At 44.1% G+C, this 19,440-nt stretch overlaps 1 protein-coding gene across 3 annotated transcripts in view; it reads left to right on the top strand.

The window, feature by feature from the left end:
• The window catches only part of stpg2 (sperm-tail PG-rich repeat containing 2), a 338,448-nt gene that overhangs the window by 44,034 nt on the left and 274,974 nt on the right, over positions 1–19,440 (top strand). For 2 of the 3 annotated variants that reach the window (XR_006309111.1, XM_043674437.1), the window contains exons 5-6: positions 8,285–8,400; positions 13,212–13,320. The exons of the other annotated variant lie outside the window; for it this stretch is intronic. Coding sequence is in view for 1 of the 2 variants with exons in the window: in XM_043674437.1 (XP_043530372.1) it covers positions 8,285–8,400; positions 13,212–13,320 (225 nt within the window). In the remaining variant the exon portion in view is untranslated. The remainder of the gene's footprint in view (positions 1–8,284; positions 8,401–13,211; positions 13,321–19,440) is intronic. 3 annotated transcript variants of the gene reach the window in all.

Genomic DNA, 19,440 nt, shown 5'->3' with positions numbered 1-19,440 from the left:
TATGAGAGAGGGTGGGTGTGTGTCTCTGTGTGTCTGTGTGTGTGTTTGAAATGACCTTGAGGAAAGCTTAAGCACGATATGAAGTTCCATGATTTATGGAGGACCCCCTCCCCACCACCCTTGGGAAGGGGTCTGCTTTACAGTGGGGTGGCTGAGAAGGTCTGTTATTAATCGGCATCATTTGTAGCCTTCATGAAAACATATGTTTTGGGAGTTTGTTAACCTTCACTGTAGTGTTTCAAAGTGAACCCTTCAAATATATATGTCAAAGGAATATGTTTTTCCTTTTCACTTCATTCTTGCGTTATTGAGCAAGTGTAACAATAACACAGAGCTGGAAATAAAAGTTCCAGCAACTGTGACCAGTTCCATAGAAACATATAAATAACAGTAAACCATTGATCTCCCAGAATGGACACACGTTGAGTTTAACATTTTTACTTTCTTGCATGTGAATGACCTTGCAGACTGTATTTTTTTGTAACACAAAAGACAATGTATAAGGTAGTTTCCAAAAGTGTTCAGAACTATTGAAGCCATTTATATTTGTATATGACCTTTTGCAAGGTCTGGAGGTGACAATGGATGGATGAGGATTTTCGGTAGTCGATGCATTGATTGGAAATACTGCGCGCTGTTATTCATGTGTGGGATGTGGGTGTCACTGGCTGAGCCAGCATTTACTGCCCGTCCCTAGTTGCCTCGTGAGAAGGTGGGGGTGAGCAGCCTTCTTGAGCTGCTGCAGCACATGTGCTGGAGGTAGACCCACAATGCCCTTAGGGAGGGAATTCCAGGATTTTGACCATGCGACAGTGAAGGAATGGCGATAAATCTCCAAGTCAAGATGGTGAGTGGCTTTGAAGGGAACTTGCAGGGTGGCATGTATCTGCTGCCCTTGTCCTTCCAGATGGTAGAGGTTACGAGTTTGGCAGATGCTGTCTAACGAGGCTGTGTATGTTGTTGCAGTGCATTTTGTAAATGGTACACACTGATTTCACTGTGTATTGGAGAAGACAAATGTTCAAAGTGGCAGATTGGGGGGGGGGGGGGGGCGGTGGTGACTGAACCAAATCGACAGGAGCTCACTAACATCAAACTTTGTCAGGACTGCAATGAAGTGTCAACCTAAAACTGCCAACGTTGGAGCGTGGCTTCATACAGCAGCCTCATACAGAACCGTAATCAGGAGTGCTACCAGCTGAGGATTCACATGGAGCTAATGTTTAGGAAGACCATGAATGAATGAGGCCATTTGGCCCGTTATGTTGGTACCGTCTCTTTGAAATGTAAAAACCACTCATTTGCTGTTCCACCAAACATAGGCTTATGAACCCTCACCCTTCAAGTACTTTTCTGATTCTCTTCAGGAAGTTCCAAATGAATCAGCTTTTCTGGCAGCATATTCCCAAACCCAGTCCTTCTACAAACAAAAACCTTGCTCATGACCTCTGGTAACTGCCTTTCCTACCTGTGGAAACAGCTTTTCCGAATTTACCCTTTCAAATTCATCTCTGGCTTTAAACATCTCTATCAGATCTCCCTTTGATCTGTTCTGTTGTAGGGAGGACAAGCCTGGTTTCTCCAGTCTGTCTGTGTAACTCAAGTCCCCTGTCCCTGGTACCTTTCAATGTAGAAAGGATATTGATCTTGAGAACCTTGTAATGGTCAAATTTCATCTGAAACATTAAATTATTCATTCCACAAAGAAGAATGGGAATTAATGTTAAATGTTTATAGATTATAACCTTGTTCTGACCTTAAGTTTGAGTAACTTTTCTATTGTAACAATTCATAATGGTAATACCACCAAGAGCAACTGGGATCCACAGGTGTGATCATTTCATATCCTGGCCTATAATGGGCATGTGGATGTGTAAGTACATTGTCAGTATATTTGCCATAAATCTCTCCTTTTGGCACTTAATGTTGAAGTTAGTTTCTTCTGCATTTGCAGTTTCTGTAACCATGCGACTGCATAATCAGCTCCAAGGTAGCGGACTGCATTAGGAAAGACCACTTCAAAGGTTACCCGAAAAGTCAACTTAATTGTCGATATCCTTTTATCAAGTCAGTGATGGCCTTGAAATATTGCTTCCTCTCCACTCTACCTGTGAGAAATAATGAGAGAGAAACAGCCCATTAACTGGAGAATTAAAGCACCGAGAGTACTTTATTCTGTATCCTATTTTGCATTTATTTATGTGCACAGTCATTTTTTTAAAAAAAGGTTTCAAAGCACCTACCCCATCCATTTGGCTGTCAGACTGAGGGAAGATCAGTAGTTCTTTTGCAAATTTATATTGCAACTTTCACCAGAGACATGAGGCAGGATCGAGATGAATTTACTCCAATTAAACCATATTTTATCAGCTAAATGAGTAATTATAATCTGCGATGACCTTGTGATGGCATTTTTGAGGCATTAAGAATTCGGTGATTTAGGATTATTAGGGTAACATTAATTATTGTATGTCATGTTTGTTTTTCTAACAGGCTCTTAATCCAATGATAAATGGGGAATTCTTACCTGAGGATCAGAAAGGTCTCCAAAGTACTGGCCAATGTGCATTATTTATAATCCAGTGGTTTTAGTTTCAAGTGCGGTAATCAATACTGAGGGCAGCAGACAAAGGGCCTTGAAGTTATGTTTCTTGTTAATATTGTGTTATCTAAGGAGCCAAGCTTACAAAACTGCTCCTGTTTGAAATTAGATACAATAATAATTCCTGAAGGAATGGTGGGCATGAATAAATAAATTACCTTTGAGACCATTCCCTGCCAAAACTTCTCTACTCTCTCTCTCTCTCTTTTCTCCTTAAAATTAAACTTTGCGATCAACCCTTTGGTCATGTTCCTGCTACATCTTGGCTGTAACTCTGTTGTTATGTGCTGTCTGGGAGGAAAAAAAGTCACAGAGTAAATTCTGATCTTTAAATAAAAATAATGTTTCTTGAGCATAGGAGCAGAATGGGCATTTCGACCCCTCAAGCCTGCTCCATCATTCAGTACGACCTTAACTAAATCACTTGTGGTCTCAGCTATACTGTTCCGTCTGTCCCCATAACCCTTGACTCCCTGGTCTATCACAAATCTAATTCATCTTAAAATTAATTCCATGTACAGGCCTCCAAAGAATTTCACAGTTTAATAAGATGTGAGGGCAGCAGCATGCCATTCAGCCCATCGCGATTAGAGTGGTGCTGGAAAAGCACAGCAGGTCAGGCAGCATCAGAGGAGCAGGAAAATCGACGTTTCGGGCAAAAACCCTAATCCTGATGAAGGGCTTTTGCCTGAAACGTCAATTTTCCTGCTCCTCGGATGCTGCCTGACCTGCTGTGCTTTTCCAGCACCACTCTAATCTTGACTCTGATCTCCAGCATCTGCAGTCCTCACTTCTGCCTATTCAGCCCATCAAATCTGTTCCACCATTCAATGAGATCGTGGCTGATTTGATCAGCCTCAACTCTACTTTCCTGCCTTTCCCCACAACCCTTGGTTCTTTTACCCGTTTAGAAATCCGTCCATCTCAGCCTTGAATATAAGTAATGACCCAACCTCAGCAGCCCTTTGTGATAAAGAATTCCACAGATTCTGAGAGAAAAAAGCTCTTCCTCATTTCTGTTTTAAATGTGTAATCCCTTGTTCTGGGATTATACCCTCTGGTCCGAGATTCTCCCACAAGGGGGAGCAGTCTCTCCTCATCCTCCCTGTCAAGCCCTCAGTTTATGTTTCAATAAGATCTCTTTTCATTCCCCTAAACTCCATTGAGTACAAGCCCAAACGACCCAACCCATTTTTAAGGAAATCCATCAGTGCCCAGAGGCTGGTGAACCTCCTCTGGTCCACCTCCAATGCCAGGGTATCTTTCCTTAAATAAGGAGTCCAAAACTATTCCCAGTATTCCAACTGGGATAAATTTTCTCATCTCTGCTTTAAAAGAGAAACTTATTTTTTAATCAGGACTGCTAGTCTCCTGGGGAAGAGGAACTATTTGCACAATATACATCCTATCCAGATCCCTCAAGATCATATGTGATTCAACCAGATTTTATAAATATGTAGGTTAAAGGAAAGCTGTCGGGTGGTTGTAACTCCAGGAGTAGCTACACTTGCTGTTTTTAGGGTTCCATTATTTATTTAGCGTCATAGAGTCACAGAGATGTACAGCGTGGAAACAGATCCTTCAGTCCAACTCATTCATAACGGCCAGATATCCTAAACGAGTCTAGTCCCATTTGCCAGCACTTGCACACATCCCTCTAAACCCTTCCTATTCATATACCCATCCAGATGCCTTTTAAATGTTGTAATTGTATCAGCCTCCACCACTTTCTCTGGCAGCTCATTCCATACAAGCCCCACCCTCTGCATGAAAATGTTACCCCTTAGGTCTCTTTTTAAATCTTTCCCCTCTCACCCTAAACCTTTGCCCTCTAGTTCTGAATTCCCCCACCCGCAGAGAAAAGACCTTGTCTATTCATCCTATCCATGCCCCTCATGATTTTGTAAACCTCTATAAGGTCACCCCTCAGCCTCTGACGCTCCAGGGAAAACAGCCCAAGCCTATTCTGCCTCTCTCTATAGCTCAAATCCTCCACCCCTAGCAACATTAAGAAATAATGAAGACAGCAACTACTGTGTTTGTTTAAGTATCAGCCATTGCTTACTTGACAGCACAATTACCTTGGTACAACAGAATATTGGGTTCATCAGGATTTAAACACAAAAATCAAAGTTCACACTCCATTGAAATGCTGCACTGGAATGAATGTGAAAGACCCCACAGCACTATCGGGAAGAAGTGCAGGGAGCTTCTCCCCCGTGTCATTCTTCAGTCGACACGATCAAAACACTGTTTGGTCTTTGCTGTTTGTGGGATCTTGCTGTGTGCGAATTGGCTGCTGCGTTTCCCACACTACAGCAGTGACTGGACTACAAAAAGTGTGTCCTTAGCTGTTACGTGCTTTGAGATTTCTGGAAGTCATGAAAGGCCCCATGTCTTGCAGGGGAAGAGATAGCCTGTTATCGTTAGATTATTAATTCAGAACCTGAGAGGAAGTGAGGACTGCAGATGCTGAACTGTCAGAGTCAAAATGTGTGGCTCTGGAAAAGCACAGCAGGTCAGGCAGCACCCAAGGAGCAGGAGAGTCGACGTTTCGGGCATAAGCCCTTTATCAGGAATGTCGGGATTGGGGGGAGGGTAGCTGGGAAGGCGATTGGTAGATGCAGGAGGGGGGTGATGGTCATAGGTTGGAGGGAGGGTCGAGTGGAGAGGTGGGAAGGAAGATGGACAAGTAGGACACTTCAAGAGGGTGGTGCCAAGTTGGAGGGGTTAATCTAGGATGGGTTGGAAGAAGGGGAGATTTGGAAACTAGTGAAGTTGATGTTGATGTCATGTATTTGGAGGTCCCAAGATGGAAGACGAGGTGTTCTTCCTCCAGGCGTCGGATGGCTAGAGTTTGGCGGTGGAGCAGGCCCAGGACTTGCATGTCCTCGGCTGAGTGGGAGGGGGAGTTGAAGTGGTTGGCCACAGGACAGAGGGGTTGTTGGGAGCATGTGTCCCAGACATTAATCCAGAAACCCAGGTAATAGAACAAAGAACAGTACAGGAACAGGCCCTTCGGCCCACCAAATCTGTATCGACACATGATGCCTTTCTAAACTAAAGCCTTTTGCCTCCATGTGGTCAGTATCCCTCGATTCCTTGCTGATTTGTGTATCTGTCAAGATGCCTCTTAAATGTTGCTATTGTACCTCTTTCGGCAGTGCATTCCCGGCACTCACCACCCTCTGTGTAAAAAAAAAACCTTCTCTCACACATTTCCTTTAAACTTATCCCCTTCTAGCTTAAACCTATGTCCCTTAATAATTAACATTTCTTCCCTGGGAAATTAAAAAATGCATGTCTGTCTTTTTATTAAAACTAGTTTCCATTATATGTTCACACAGTATGAGATGGTTCACGAGGATTCCAATAATTAGTTTCAAAGTGAGGTTTCAACATTATTGGGTATTTCTTGAGGCAGAGCAGAATTGATTGCTTTGCAATCAGGAGCAGCTTTTTAAAAACATCCTTACAATTAGCGAAACCCTGAAATTGTTTGTGGATGCAGAGTCAGGACACAAAGGCAACTTCTTTCACATTCCCCTTGTCAATGCTGGGCACCCTTGGGGTAGTTAAACAGCACAATTTCAACACTTTGGATTGACTTGAGGGAGTTTGGACTGTAGTGATAGTGAAGAGTATGTTGCTTTGGGATGCAGTGTGTGTGGTGTTGCCAGGTATGACCAGCTTGGGCCTGGGATAGTTCATTGTCACCACGAAGCTTAACGAGAAGAAACTTTGATTTAAAAAAGACATGGTTTATTGCGTGTTAGGAATTAGGCACAAGTCATGTGAATAAGTTAGACACTGTTCCCAGGATAACAGTCTCTGATGTTAAGCTGTTCTGCCTTATCCCACCCAAGAGAATAAGATATCACCAGGTTGGGTGGAATTTAATGCAATCTCCAACATTAACCCGTTTGGAGCCATTACCTTATATGGTAAGAAATAAGCTATTGGAGCAAACTTAGGCTATTTGTCCAATTGGGTTTGCTCCACCATTTGACAATGGTTGATATGGACACACACACACACACACACATCATTGTGCTTATGGGCTAGGCACTAAGATGGTAATTCATTTCAGTTTGTGTTGGGGTGATCCGTGTGGCATGTTCATGTTCCATGCAGAAGGTTAGGATCAAAGGAACAGGAGAAAGTGATGCATTCCCTTCACCTTATTTCACCATTAGTAAGATCATGGTGCATCTATGTTCTAACTCCACATGTCCCTTCAAAGTATCTTTGGCAAAAATCTATCCATCTCCATTTTAAAGTTACTAATTGTTTTAGCATCAATTGACATTTGTACAAGAGAATTCCATTTGTGTGTGAAATGTCCAGTGCTAATTTGTTCTATATTCCCAGACCGGTGGAAATAGTTTCTCCCAATAAACCTGATCTTTTCTCCTTCACATCTTGAAAACTTCAACGAAGTTGGTGCTGAATTACATAATCTATAGAATCCTTATAGTGCTGAAGCAGACCATTCAGCCCATTGAGGCAAAAGTGAGGACTGCAGATGCTGGAGATCAGAGTCTAGATTAGAGTGGTGCTGGAAAAGCACAGCAAGTCAGGCAGTATCCGAGGAGCAGGAAAATCAAAGTTTCGGGCTAAAGCCCTTCATGAGGAATGAAGCCCTTCATTCCTCATGAAGGGCTTTTGTCTGAAACGTCGATTTTCCTGCTCCTCAGATGCTGCCTGACTTGCTGTGCTTTTCCAGCACCACTCTAATCTTGATTCAGCTCATTGAGTCCGCGCCAACCCTCTGAAGAGCACCCCACACAGACTCATCCCCCCCTAAGCTTATTCTCTGTAACATTTCTGGTGACTAACCTACCCATTCCTGGGCAGCATGGGACAATTTAGCAAGGCCAATCCATGGGAAGAAATCGGAGTACCTGGAGGAAACCAATGCAGACATGGGAGAACGTGCAAATTTTCAAATTCTAGGAAATTAGACCCTATCCTTGTACCTTAACCCATGGAGCTCAGGTATCATTCTATGCTGTTCACACTTTGAAGGGTGTGGGTTTAAATATTATTGAGAGATTTAAGCATAATATTTCTGCTGGTTCTCTCAGCAATACAGCCACACTGTCAGAGGTGAAATCTTCTGGGCGTAAAGTTAAATTTGAAGCATCTCTGTCTCTCTGCTCCACTCCCCTCAGGTGGAAATAAAAAGATCCATTGACACCGTCAGGGAGTTCATCCAGTGTTTTGGCCAATGTATATGCCCCACTCAGCAGCAAAGGAACAGGCACTTGGCTCACTGATAGCATTGGCCAGCAGGTGTGAAGCTGGAGAAAAGCATATCCCTCGGGTGCTGGCTGACCTGCAGTGCTTTTCCAGCTTTACATTTATTGACTCTCACTTCTAGCATCCACACTGTCTCCAAGTCACTGATAACATTGCATTTACTTAGCACCCTCACGTTGTCCCAATGCCCTCCACACTCAATGAAGCATATTGTTACTATGAAGTACAGGCAATCAATTACCACACAGCAAGCTCGCTCCAGTGGGGTCACCATCTGATAATCTGTTTTTCTGATGTTGCTGAGAGATAATATTGGTGTAAGACTTTACAGGGGTGCTTAATCTGTCATCATGATGTTAATGATATTTATTCTAAAGAAGGAAGACTAAGGCAGAGTTTTTGTTAATCCTTTTGTTTCAGAATGAGCCATACCCGACTCGGCAGTACAAAGGAGTGCATTTTGGTAACCGCACATCGAAACGCATTGATTTTAAAATTCGTGAAGGCCCTGGACCGGGGACGTATGATCTCCTGAAGTCAGTATAGTGTTTCTTGCAGCACTATTAAATACTATTTCTTTGTTGTCTATAAATTGCCGAATATTTATTACAATAACCCCTGATACCCCTGATATTAGATATACAACACAGTTCAATTCTATAGGTTGCATGGTGGCACAGTGGTTAGCACTGCAGCCTCACAGCAGCAGGGTCCCAGGTTTGATTCCAGCCTTGGGTGACTTGTGTGTGTGGAGTTTGCACATTCTCCCCGTGTCTGCATGGAGTTTACTCTGGGTGCTCTGTTTTCCTCCCACAGTCCAAAGATGTATAGGTCAGGTGGTTTAGCTGTGGGAAATGCAGGGTCCCGGGGATTGGGTGTGATGCTGTTTCGAAGGTCAGTGTGGACTTGATGGGCTGAATGGCCTGCTTCCGCACTGTAGGGATTCTGTGATACCTTTGAATTTATAGTACTGTGTGGTTTCTTGATGTGTTAAAAATCCAAGGTTAAGGTGCACAACTTTCCCTTTTTGGCCAGAAAATGGACCTGTAGTCATCATGAGTTTGAACTGGTGTCACTCTCAGAGTTGAATAGCTTCAATTGTTCTGGCATTTCTCATTAGCATGTACCCTGGTAAGGTGTGCTGTGCAAACACAATAGCACTGTATTAATGTTCAGCACTTTTGAAACAGTTAGATCTTCTAAAATACTCCACATGATTTGGGGTTATAGCTTTTATTGTTGGGGTAATTGATATAAGCTCAAAGCTGGCTGTCAAAATGGTCACCTGTGCTAACTTGAATGGTTCTGGTGAAGTCAGTAACTGGAAACAGATGCCACTAAGCCAGAATGAATCAGTGTGAGTGTGGCTGACATCACTGTGTTCCCTCTGTAATAGTGTCGCTGGCTGCACATGCTGACTACGGTCGAATTCCCATATATCCATGGGGGCTGAGAATTGAGAGCAGGGGCAAAGCCCATGAGAGGGGTCAAAGGGCGTGAGTGAGGGAGATGAGCAAAGGCTGGCAAAGAGGTGACAACCATTGAAGAGTGCAGGCGGGTAGCTGCTCAAGCTGGGTGAGAGAGAGAGTGAGAGTGGCTCTGGCCTGAGTTGGGGGTTGGCGTTTGGGGATGAGGGCAGGCAGTAGTATGGGTGGTAGTGCTGAGGATATCCTCATTGCCTGACAAGAAGCAGCTGCTTCACTCAGTAGCTCAGGGCTGGCTTATAGTGTCATAGAGTCATAGAGATGTACAGCATGGAAACAGACCCTTCGGTCCAACCCGTCCATGCCGACCAGATATCCCAACCCAAACCAGTCCCACCTTCCAGCACCAAGCCCATATCCCTCCAAACCCTTCCTATTCATATACCCATCCAAATGCCTCTTAAATGTTGCAATTGTACCAGCCTCCAGCACTTCCTCTGGCAGCTCATTCCATACACGTACCACCCTCTGTGTGAAAAAGTTGCCCCTTAGGTCTCTTTTATATCTTTTCCCTCTCACCCTAAACCTATGCCCTCTAGTTCTGGACTCCTCAACTCCAGGGAAAAGACTTTGTCTATTTATCCTTTCCATGCCCCTCATAATTTTTTAAACCTCGATAAGGTTACCCCTCAGCCTCCGACGCTCCAGGAAAAACAGCCTCAGCCTGTTCAGCCTCTCCCTGTAGCTCAGATCCTCCAACCCTGGCAACATCCTTGTAAATCTTTTCTGAACCCTTCCAAGTTTAACAACATCTTTCTGATAGGGAGGAGACCAGAATTGCACCCCTTACCAATGTCCTGTACATGACCTCCCAACTCCTGTACTCAGTACTCTGACCAATAAAGGAAAGCATACCAAACGCCTTCTTCACTATCCTATCTACCTGCGACTCCACTTTCAAGGAGCTATGAACCTGCACTCCAAGGTCTCATTTTTCAGCAACACTTGCTAGGACCTTCCATTAAGTGTATAAGTCCTGCTAAGATTTGCTTTCCCAAAATGGAGCACCTCGCATTTATCTGAATTAAACTCCATCTGCCACTTCTCAGCCCATTGGCCCATCTGACTGTATGTTGCTGTCGAAGACCACAGACCTACCTTCCCCACGAAGGAGCGATTTACCTGCACTTCATTCAATCCAGTCTACTGTATTCACTGTTGACAGTGTGATCGCCTCAAGTCCATATAGATCACATCTACTGCTCTGCCCTCATCAATCTTCTTTGTTACTTCTTCAAAAAACTCAATCAAGTTTGTGAGACATGATTTCCCACGCACAAAGCCATGTTGACTATCCCGAATCAGTCCTTGCCTTTCCAAATACGTGTACATCCTGTCCCTCAGGATTCCCTCCAGCAACTTGCCCACCACCGAGGTCAGGCTCACCGGTCTATAGTTCCCTGGCTTGTCTTTACCACTCTCTATCCAGTTGGAATGGAAACTGCCATCCATCTCCTGGCAGTGAAGTGGTGTTGCCATGATCCTTGTGCCACCCAGAGAGGGCATTCCGACGAAACACAGGAATCCCCTATAAAAATCAACTTACTTAGACATGCTATGACACACCTCCAGGGCCATTTCTTCCCAAGTTGAGACTTGAATGCAGACATTCTAGCTCAGTGGTATGGTCATGATAATTGCATCTCAAGACGCTTGGGCATTACAGATTATATTCAACAATGGCACTGAGTTTAAATGATGCCAGTCTTTGTGAAGCAATGCACATTTAATGGATTGGAACACTGCAATAGCACAACCTGTGTTATGTTAGCTATTGTCCGTCACTCAGCTATACTCTTTATAAGTGGTCGGGACAAACATATATAATCTACTTCTAAACCATGGTTGCCTTCCCCACACCTTTGCTGAGGGTTCACACACACTGATCAGTGTGCTGACTCTTTCTCAACATTGACTTCCGATTTCAGAGTCTACACCATGATCAAGCCTTGGAGGACTGCACTGAGGAAAACAATAATAGAGAGAAGATAATCCCCCCATCCCTTCCGATCTGGTCCATCTCTAATCTCTCTGTCAGTTGTTGCTGGGGTGGTGTTGCTCAAGTTCCTGTGTTAATCCTCATTCCACGGCCTTGGTTGTGTAATCTCGGCTGACCGTGTTAGTGCTGATGGGGTGCTGCACTGTCAGAGGGTCTGTCTCTGAAATAAAACATTAAACTGAGGCCACGTCAGGTGCCTGGGCTGTAGGGAGAAACAGCAACCAAGCCATGAACAAGACTGCATTAAACACATGAGGTGCAAAGTCAGTGTAGCGGGTGTAATGAGGTCAGCCACAGGTGGACCTCATAGAATATGGGGCTGTTAATCTGATCCAATCAGGGAGCCCTGGCTGACAGATATAAACAGGTGTGTCAGTGGTTCTGTTCACTCTGAGAGCTGGCTCTGAGGGAGCTGGATCAGTGTCAAGGGCTCTCCCCATGTAAATAAAGGGGGACTTGGTGATGGGGTACCGGCCTCTGTGGGGTTATTTCAGTCAGAATGATCAATTGCAGTTTAACCTTATCAGATTTTGAATGAAGGTATCTCTGTCAGCTGTAGAGAGCAATACTCTGCTTGAAGCTGAGTGCATCATCTGATAGTCTTCCAGTGAGCTGGGAGTAGACCTTAGCATTAACACTCGATTACTGCAACAACCGTTACCGTTAAAGGGAGTACAGCAAGAGAGTTTTGCAGGTAATTCTGCACAGTGTGATTTTAACTGGAGGACTTGGATTTGATTTGAAATTATTAAAGAGATTGACACAGGTTAGTAGGCCATTGCAAAAAAAGCAGGAATCAAATCACTGGTGTTGATTTTTAGATTAGATTACTTTACAGTGTGGAAACAGGCCCTTCGGCCCAACAAGTCCACACCGACCCGCCGAAGGGCAAACCACCCATACCCCTACATTTACCCCTTACCTAACACTACGGACAATTTAGCATGGCCAATTCACCTGACCTGCACATCTTTGGACTGTGGGAGGATACCGGAGCACCCGGAGGAAACCCACGCAGACACAGGGGAGAATAATTTTATGGATGGATAATACTGCAGTTATTAAAACAGAAATACTCTGCAGGTCTGGCAGAGTCTGTGAAGAGAGAGAGAGGGAGAGAAAAAAGAGTTAATGTTTCAAGTTGATGAGCTGTCATCAGAAAAGTTTAACAGATGGCTCAAATGAGAGATGCCAGATCTGAAACATAGCCCAGGGTCTTGACAGTCTCTGCAGCAATGAGGCCTAGAAGGTACACTCCCGAGGTCCTGAAAGCCTGACTTCAGAGGAATTAACCTGGGAAGGGTATACTGCTGATGGACCAATTACCCCATGTTGGGAACGCTCTGAAAAGGTCTTCAGATCTGAGTTGGGGGTTGAAGATTTCGGAGGTGTCCAACAGAGTTATCTGCATAATTACTGAAGGAAAGTTACCTGTTCTAGCTTCAGGGTAACCCCAGGGCCTTCACCTCAGTACACCACTGACCCTGCGCTCCTCACCCCCCAACACCCCTACACACCACCTCCCCACACCACCTCCTAACAGCCACCCATGATCATCTACCTTCCCCCAACCCCTTACCTGACCCTTGACCTCCTGACCCTAATTGAACATGACCTCCCCCTTCAAACCCATTGCTGCACCCCCCCATCACTCCCAACATTCCCCGACTCTGATCTCACCATTCAGCAGGGGAAAGGATTTGAAGATTACCTGTGGAGAATGAGAGGATACTTATGTGGAGTCACAGTGATACAAAACTCTAGGGCCTGGTATCCAGTTTCCAGTGCAATTCTGTGTCATATAGACAGAAACATGATATATTCACAACTGTGAGCTAAATATATGGCTTGTTTTGTACTTCAGGGAAAATACTATTTATTGTGAAAATCTGAACATGAAGAATAAAGATCAGAAATACGAATCTCACATCCCCCGATACCTTGATGCAGTTGTACAAGAGGAGGAAAAGAAGGTAAAAAATAGATTATTGCAGAAGCTGGTTTTGCTTTTTTCATTTTCCACATTGTCCAGTTCCTGTTACATTTCTAAGTCCTCAGTCGAATGGCTTGCATCAGTTACACGTTCTATCTGTCACGCAGCAACCCATGACAATTTGTTACATCAGAGTGTACATTTATTTCACAAATGTCAGCCATGCCAAGAATTCCATTTGCATCCTTTGTCAAAATATAAAGGCCCAGCTTTGTGTGACATGTATTAATCGCAATAAATCTGGGTACTGCGCAGTGGGACCATTGAGGGTTGGCTGAAGCGTGAGATAACATCAGTTTCAGGGCAGGAAATGCCCACCTTATCAAAGATACTCCGAGCCCGGGAGGATTTTTAACCTAACTCTCCAGTGCGTGTTAAGAGGATACCTTTTTTTTAATATCCCTGTTAAGATTTATCTCCCTCAACATCAAGGAAGAATAAAACTTGGGTGCTCTGTAAAATTAATGTTACATCCAGTCCTCTCAGTTTTCCTGAATGAAGGCAAAATGTTGTGGATGCTGGAAATCGGAAACAAACACAGAGAATGTTGGGGAAATTCAGCAGGTCTAGCAGCATCTGTGGAGAGAGAAGCAGAATTAATGTTGTAAGTCTGGTATAATTGTTCTTCAGAACTGAGGGGGAGTTATACTTGACTTGAAAAATTTACTCTGTTTCACTGTCCACAGAGATAGCCCAGATGTGCTGAGTTTCTCCAGCATCCTTTGTGTTTGTTCCCTCTGGTTTCTGACAGGTGGGTTAGTTTAACATTGCAAGGCTATGTTTAACAGACCAATGTCTGTGTGGTGAAATAGGCAGAAAAAGGCTTTCTGAGATTTCCAAGGATTTTATGATAAGTCTGTGGTTTCCACAATTCCCTTCTGGACTCAGTCCCTGTCTGGAAGACAGCCCCCTGCTAGACAAGAACCCAGCAGTTATTTTGATCAATAAATCCACCAACTAATTTACCAAATCACTCAATTGCAAATTATAGACACAGTCCTCAAGGTTCATTGCAACGATAACAACAGCGTACTGAAAGGCCTGGACAGAGTGGGTGTTGGGAAGGTGTTTCCATTGGTAGGAGAGACTAGGACCCGAGGGCATAGCCTTAGAGTAAAGGGAAGACCCTTTTAGAACGGAGAGAAGGAGAAACTTCTTCAGCTAGAGAGTGGGGAATCGATGGAATTCATTGCCACAGAAGGCAGTGGAGGCCAGGTCAATATATTTAAGCCGGAGGGAGATGGATTGTTGGTTGTAAGAGGGATCAAGGGTTATAGGGAGAAAGGGATTGAGAAACTTATCCGCCAATGATTTAATGGTGGAGCTGAATCAATGGGCTGAATGGTCTAATTTCTACTCCTATGTCTTATGATCTAATAACAAAAAAAAACGAAGAAGGGGGTGAACAAGCGAAAGGGGACAAATCAAGCTCATGTTGGAGGGGGAGATGGTGTCTCCAGCCCCTGCAGTACCCACCTCTCTCTCTCGAAATGCCTTGAAGGTGTTAGTGGACACCACATGCACCATCTCTGAGGACACTTGGGCCCGATTGTGGCTGTGGAAGAGGGCGAGGTGGTCAACAAATACAAATACAATCTCCTCCACAGTCCTCTGTCTGGCCCTGGTTGACCTCGTATATGACCTCCTCCTGTGTGGGCCGAATAGGGTCTTGGTTTGTTACAGCTGGCAGTGCTACAGTGCCTCTGTGGTCAGCTTAGACCTTTGTGCTTGTGTCTGCAGAGATGATCTTGCCTTCGGACTCTCAGACCAAGTTCAACAATCACAGCTGCTTTAAGGCGCTGAAAGTATATCACCCTGATGGAAGCAGGAGGTGGCAGAACCCTCAATGACACCCCCACACTCTCCAATCTCCCCCATCCTTTCAACCTCCACATTAAAACCAAGCAGCTGCTTAAGCGAACAAAAGATGGCCATCATTCCCTGCCTGCAGTCGCACCACTCTCTCAGTTGCTGCTTCGAGCCGTAATCACTCTGCTCAGTTTGGACAGAAACAGCTCAGCCATTAGTTCAATCATCTCGAGGAAGGTGCAGTGTGCAGGGTTGGAAATAAATCAAGAAAATAAATAACTTTCTTTGATTTTCACAGAGTATAATAAATGGAACCTCATTGCTGCAGTCATGCTCACATGAAGTGCAGGGTCAGACAAGGGGCTGCTCCTGACCCAGACTGTGGGAACACAAGCCATAGCCCCACCCCGTGACCCCAAACCCCTGATCCCCTACCCCGTGACCCCCATCCCCTCAAGGCACAACAACCCGCCACACTCCCTGACCCCCCACTCCCTGCTGCAGAGCAACACGCCCCCCCCCACTCCCTGACTCACCCCCACTCCCTCAGGGCACAGCAGCCCCACTACCCCATGCCCCTGGGAACATAGCACCTCCTCCCCCCGTCCTCAACACCTGGGAGAACAGGAACCATCCTCCTCACTTCCCCTGCCCCACTCCACCCCTGATACGACCCTGAGACCCCTGAAAGCACAGTGGCCCTCCCCTTGATGCACCGACATCCTGCCTACACTGACAGTCTCTCCCGTACCAAGGCCTTATGATACCCCTTAGAGACTTGGGCTCCAGCTGTTCAGCTATACCTCACTAACCTGGGCCATAGTTATATGATCAGATAACAATCCCTCTCCAATGTTTATATATCTGCCTTCTCTGGGCTGAATATTTAAGTTAGCATTGACCATTAACCGTGTTCAGTGGGCAAACATAAAAATCACACAACACCCGGTTATAGTCCAACAGGTTTAGTTGGAAACACACTAGCTTTTGGAGCGCTGCTCCTTTGTCAGGTGTTGGATTCTAACCTGGTGGTGTGTGATTCTTAATTTTATCCACCCCAGTCCAACACTGGCAACTCCAAATTGTGTTTAGTTGACATGTTGACGACGGGACCCTCGATGAACCCACACTTTATATAGTTACCCAACAGAGGAGAAGACCATCAGAGCCATCATGCCTGTTCCAACCCTTTGAACAAGCTCTCACGTCTCCCTCTTCCACCATAGCTTGACAATTATTTCCTCTTCATGCGTTTTTCCTGAAGCATTCTTCAAGAAAGTTTCTGCTGAATCTATTTCCCCAGCATTTCAAGGCAGCTCACTCCAGATCGTAATGACCTTTCTTAAAGTATTAAAAAAACTCAACTTATAAACTGGTCTAATACAAAACCAAAGAACTCCGGTTGCTGGAAAACTGACAAAAAAAATCAGAAAGTGCTGGAGAAACTGAGCAGGTCCAGCAGTATCTGCAGAGAGAGAAAGAATTGAATTGAATTTATTGTCACGTGTACCGAGGCACCGTGAAAAGCTTTGTCTTGCGAGCAATACAGGCAGATCACAGAGTTAAGTCACATAGATAGTAAATAACAGGTAAACAGCGGCAAAAATAAAAACACAGGTACAGGTGAATGTTAAAAGTTTGTGAGTCCATTCAGTATTCAGTAAAGAGAGAGAGTGTGTGAATGTTTCAGATCTGGTCTGACCCTTCATTAGAACTGGATTTGAAACATTAACTCTGTTTCTCTCTCTCTCTGCAGATGCTGCTGAACCAGCTACATTTCTCAAGCACTTTCTGTTTTTGTTCAACAATTGGTTCCTCTTCTTCCCTCAGGCTCTTGTGCCAATTTCTTAAATCTGTAACCTCCTAAACCTGGCCAATATCTCTGAATCAGGCTTGCTGCAGTGCTCCAGTGAAGCTCAGGAACTCCTGATGAAGGGCTTATGCCCCAAACATCGACTCTCCTGCTCCTCGGATGTCCCCTGACCTCCTGTACCTTTCCAGTGCCATGCTTTTTGACCCTGACTCTCCAGCATCTGTAATCCTCACTTTCTCCTCCTCCCCGCACTCCAGGCCTTGTTTATCGCATGGACAGCTATTACACGCCACCCATTGTTAGACACTAACAGCCCCCATTAACAGCTATTCACCCTCCTGGCCAGATTGTGATTCACTCCCTTGTCTGTCCAATTGCTCCTCTCTCTTTAGGCTCTATCTCCACCCACCGTTTACTCCTTATCCCCTCCCCCCACTCTATATTCTGCACAAAAATCAACTTTTTCTCACCCACCATCCATTCTGAGGAAGGGTCACCAGACCCAAAATGTTAACTCTTGATTTCTCTTCACAGATGCTGCCAGACCTGCTGAGTTTTTCCAGCAACTTCTATTTTTAATCTTGCATCTGTATATCTTTTAGTTACTGAAAACGATTTCTCTTTACTGAATTTAGTGAAATCATTCGGAATTTGGACAATTCTGTAAAGGTCCCTATAATCTTCTCTGCCCAAGAAGAACATCCCAGACTCTCCAGAACTCAAGCCCCTCATTCCTGGTACAATTGCAGCAACTCTCTTCTACACCCTTTCCAAAGTCGTGGGCCATCTGACTGACGTGTTGTGAAAATGTTATTCCCTTTTCCAAAAGGGTTAATATTAAAGCCAAGTGTCAATGTGAGGTTATACAACTGACACATGTTATGAAGATATGGGTGTACCGTACCCTTCAGAAAGTTAAAAGCTAGCAGAACTACCTGACAGCACCAAGTGTTCTGAACAGGATATAATGTAACCTTTTGGTCCAGCAGCTAGTGTAGCTGGTTGCCTGGAGACAAAAACAAATTCAAATTCAGCCAATCAGTTTAAATTATACCCCAAAAAATACCAAACTCCAATCAAGTTTGAATTTAGTATATTGATGATATTAAAAGCCAGTGACACAATCTGATGCATTGGGGGTATAAGACCAGGGAAAAATTGAATAGTTGGGGGAGAACTGCCAAGCCACCAGAATATACAGACTGCCTGAAACACAGCTCTCTTTAAGGTACATTGATTTGAGAAAAAGAAATCCTAAGAAGAAAATCTCCAGTGGAAGATACACAGGGAAGATTCGACAGCTGTCTGGTTTTGAAATTTGAATTTTTGGTAAATCTTACTCAGGGGTTTTATTGGACTAGTATTATAGAAGGAAACTAAATGATAGGTCAAAGGAAGGAGTTGTAAATAGTTATTAGTTAATTAATCTCTGTTATACTTTAAGAAATAAAGTTATTAATATTTACTTTAAATAGTTCTTAACCACTCGAATTTTCACAGATTACCACATGGGCTAAATCTTTTCTGTGTTGCTGGTTTAAATTAGCAGGGGATTTTACTCCATGTCATAACACACAGCACTGTGCAGAAAAATAAGGCAAAGGGATGTATAAGTATCTTGCTGACTATCACTGGATGAACTTTAATCAATCTGGCACAGGGTTGTAATCTTTGGCAGCATGAAATAGTTGTGTATTTTCCAGTATAATTAAAGTAAGTCAACCATTATATGGTAATATTTCAATAGGTGGCAGTTTCAGTTTATGATCTGCACTGTGTTAAACCATGACAATTGGATAAAAGAATGATTGTGTTTTCCTTTTATGTTTTGCTCCTGTTTTAAGGGCTTTGCACTTGGAAATAATTTACAAGCACCAGTTTAAGGAGATGTAATCTGACTGATGATTTGCATCGGTGTTGCACTGGATGTGTCAATGATGGTTTCATAAATGGTGATTCATAAGCTGATGAACAATACATAGAAATCTCACAATGTGATGCAGAAGAGACATTTAGCAACCAATACTGTTAAACTCCTTGCCCTAGTGCAATCAAATAAATACAGGAATGGTTGGAGAAACTCTGCAGGTTTGGCAGCATCTGTGGAGAGAGAGAAATAGAGTTAATGATTCGAGTCCAGTGACCCTTCTTCAGACCTTAGAGCAACATTTGAAGGTTTCTCCAAATCAAATCTCAAAGGTTTATTTGGTAGGGATAGAGGTTAGCATTGCCTTGCTCATTAGTGAATCTTGTAGTTGGAAGAAGGGTGTTCAAAGTCTGTGAGAAGATTTGTAGCTCGGGTGCTCATTGTTGTGGTTCTGTTCGCCGAGCTGGGAAGTTGCGTTGCAGACGTTTCGTCCCCTGTCTAGGTGACATCCTCAGTGCTTGGGAGCCTCCTGTGAAGCGCTTCTGTGATCTTTCCTCTGGCATTTGTAGTGGTTTGAATCTGCCGCTTCCGGTTGTCAGTTCCAGCTGTCC

The sequence above is a fragment of the Chiloscyllium plagiosum genome, chromosome 32, assembly GCF_004010195.1.
Source record: "Chiloscyllium plagiosum isolate BGI_BamShark_2017 chromosome 32, ASM401019v2, whole genome shotgun sequence".
In the NCBI taxonomy this organism is placed as follows: domain Eukaryota; kingdom Metazoa; phylum Chordata; class Chondrichthyes; order Orectolobiformes; family Hemiscylliidae; genus Chiloscyllium; species Chiloscyllium plagiosum.
This window is presented reverse-complemented; position numbering and strand designations above follow the sequence as displayed.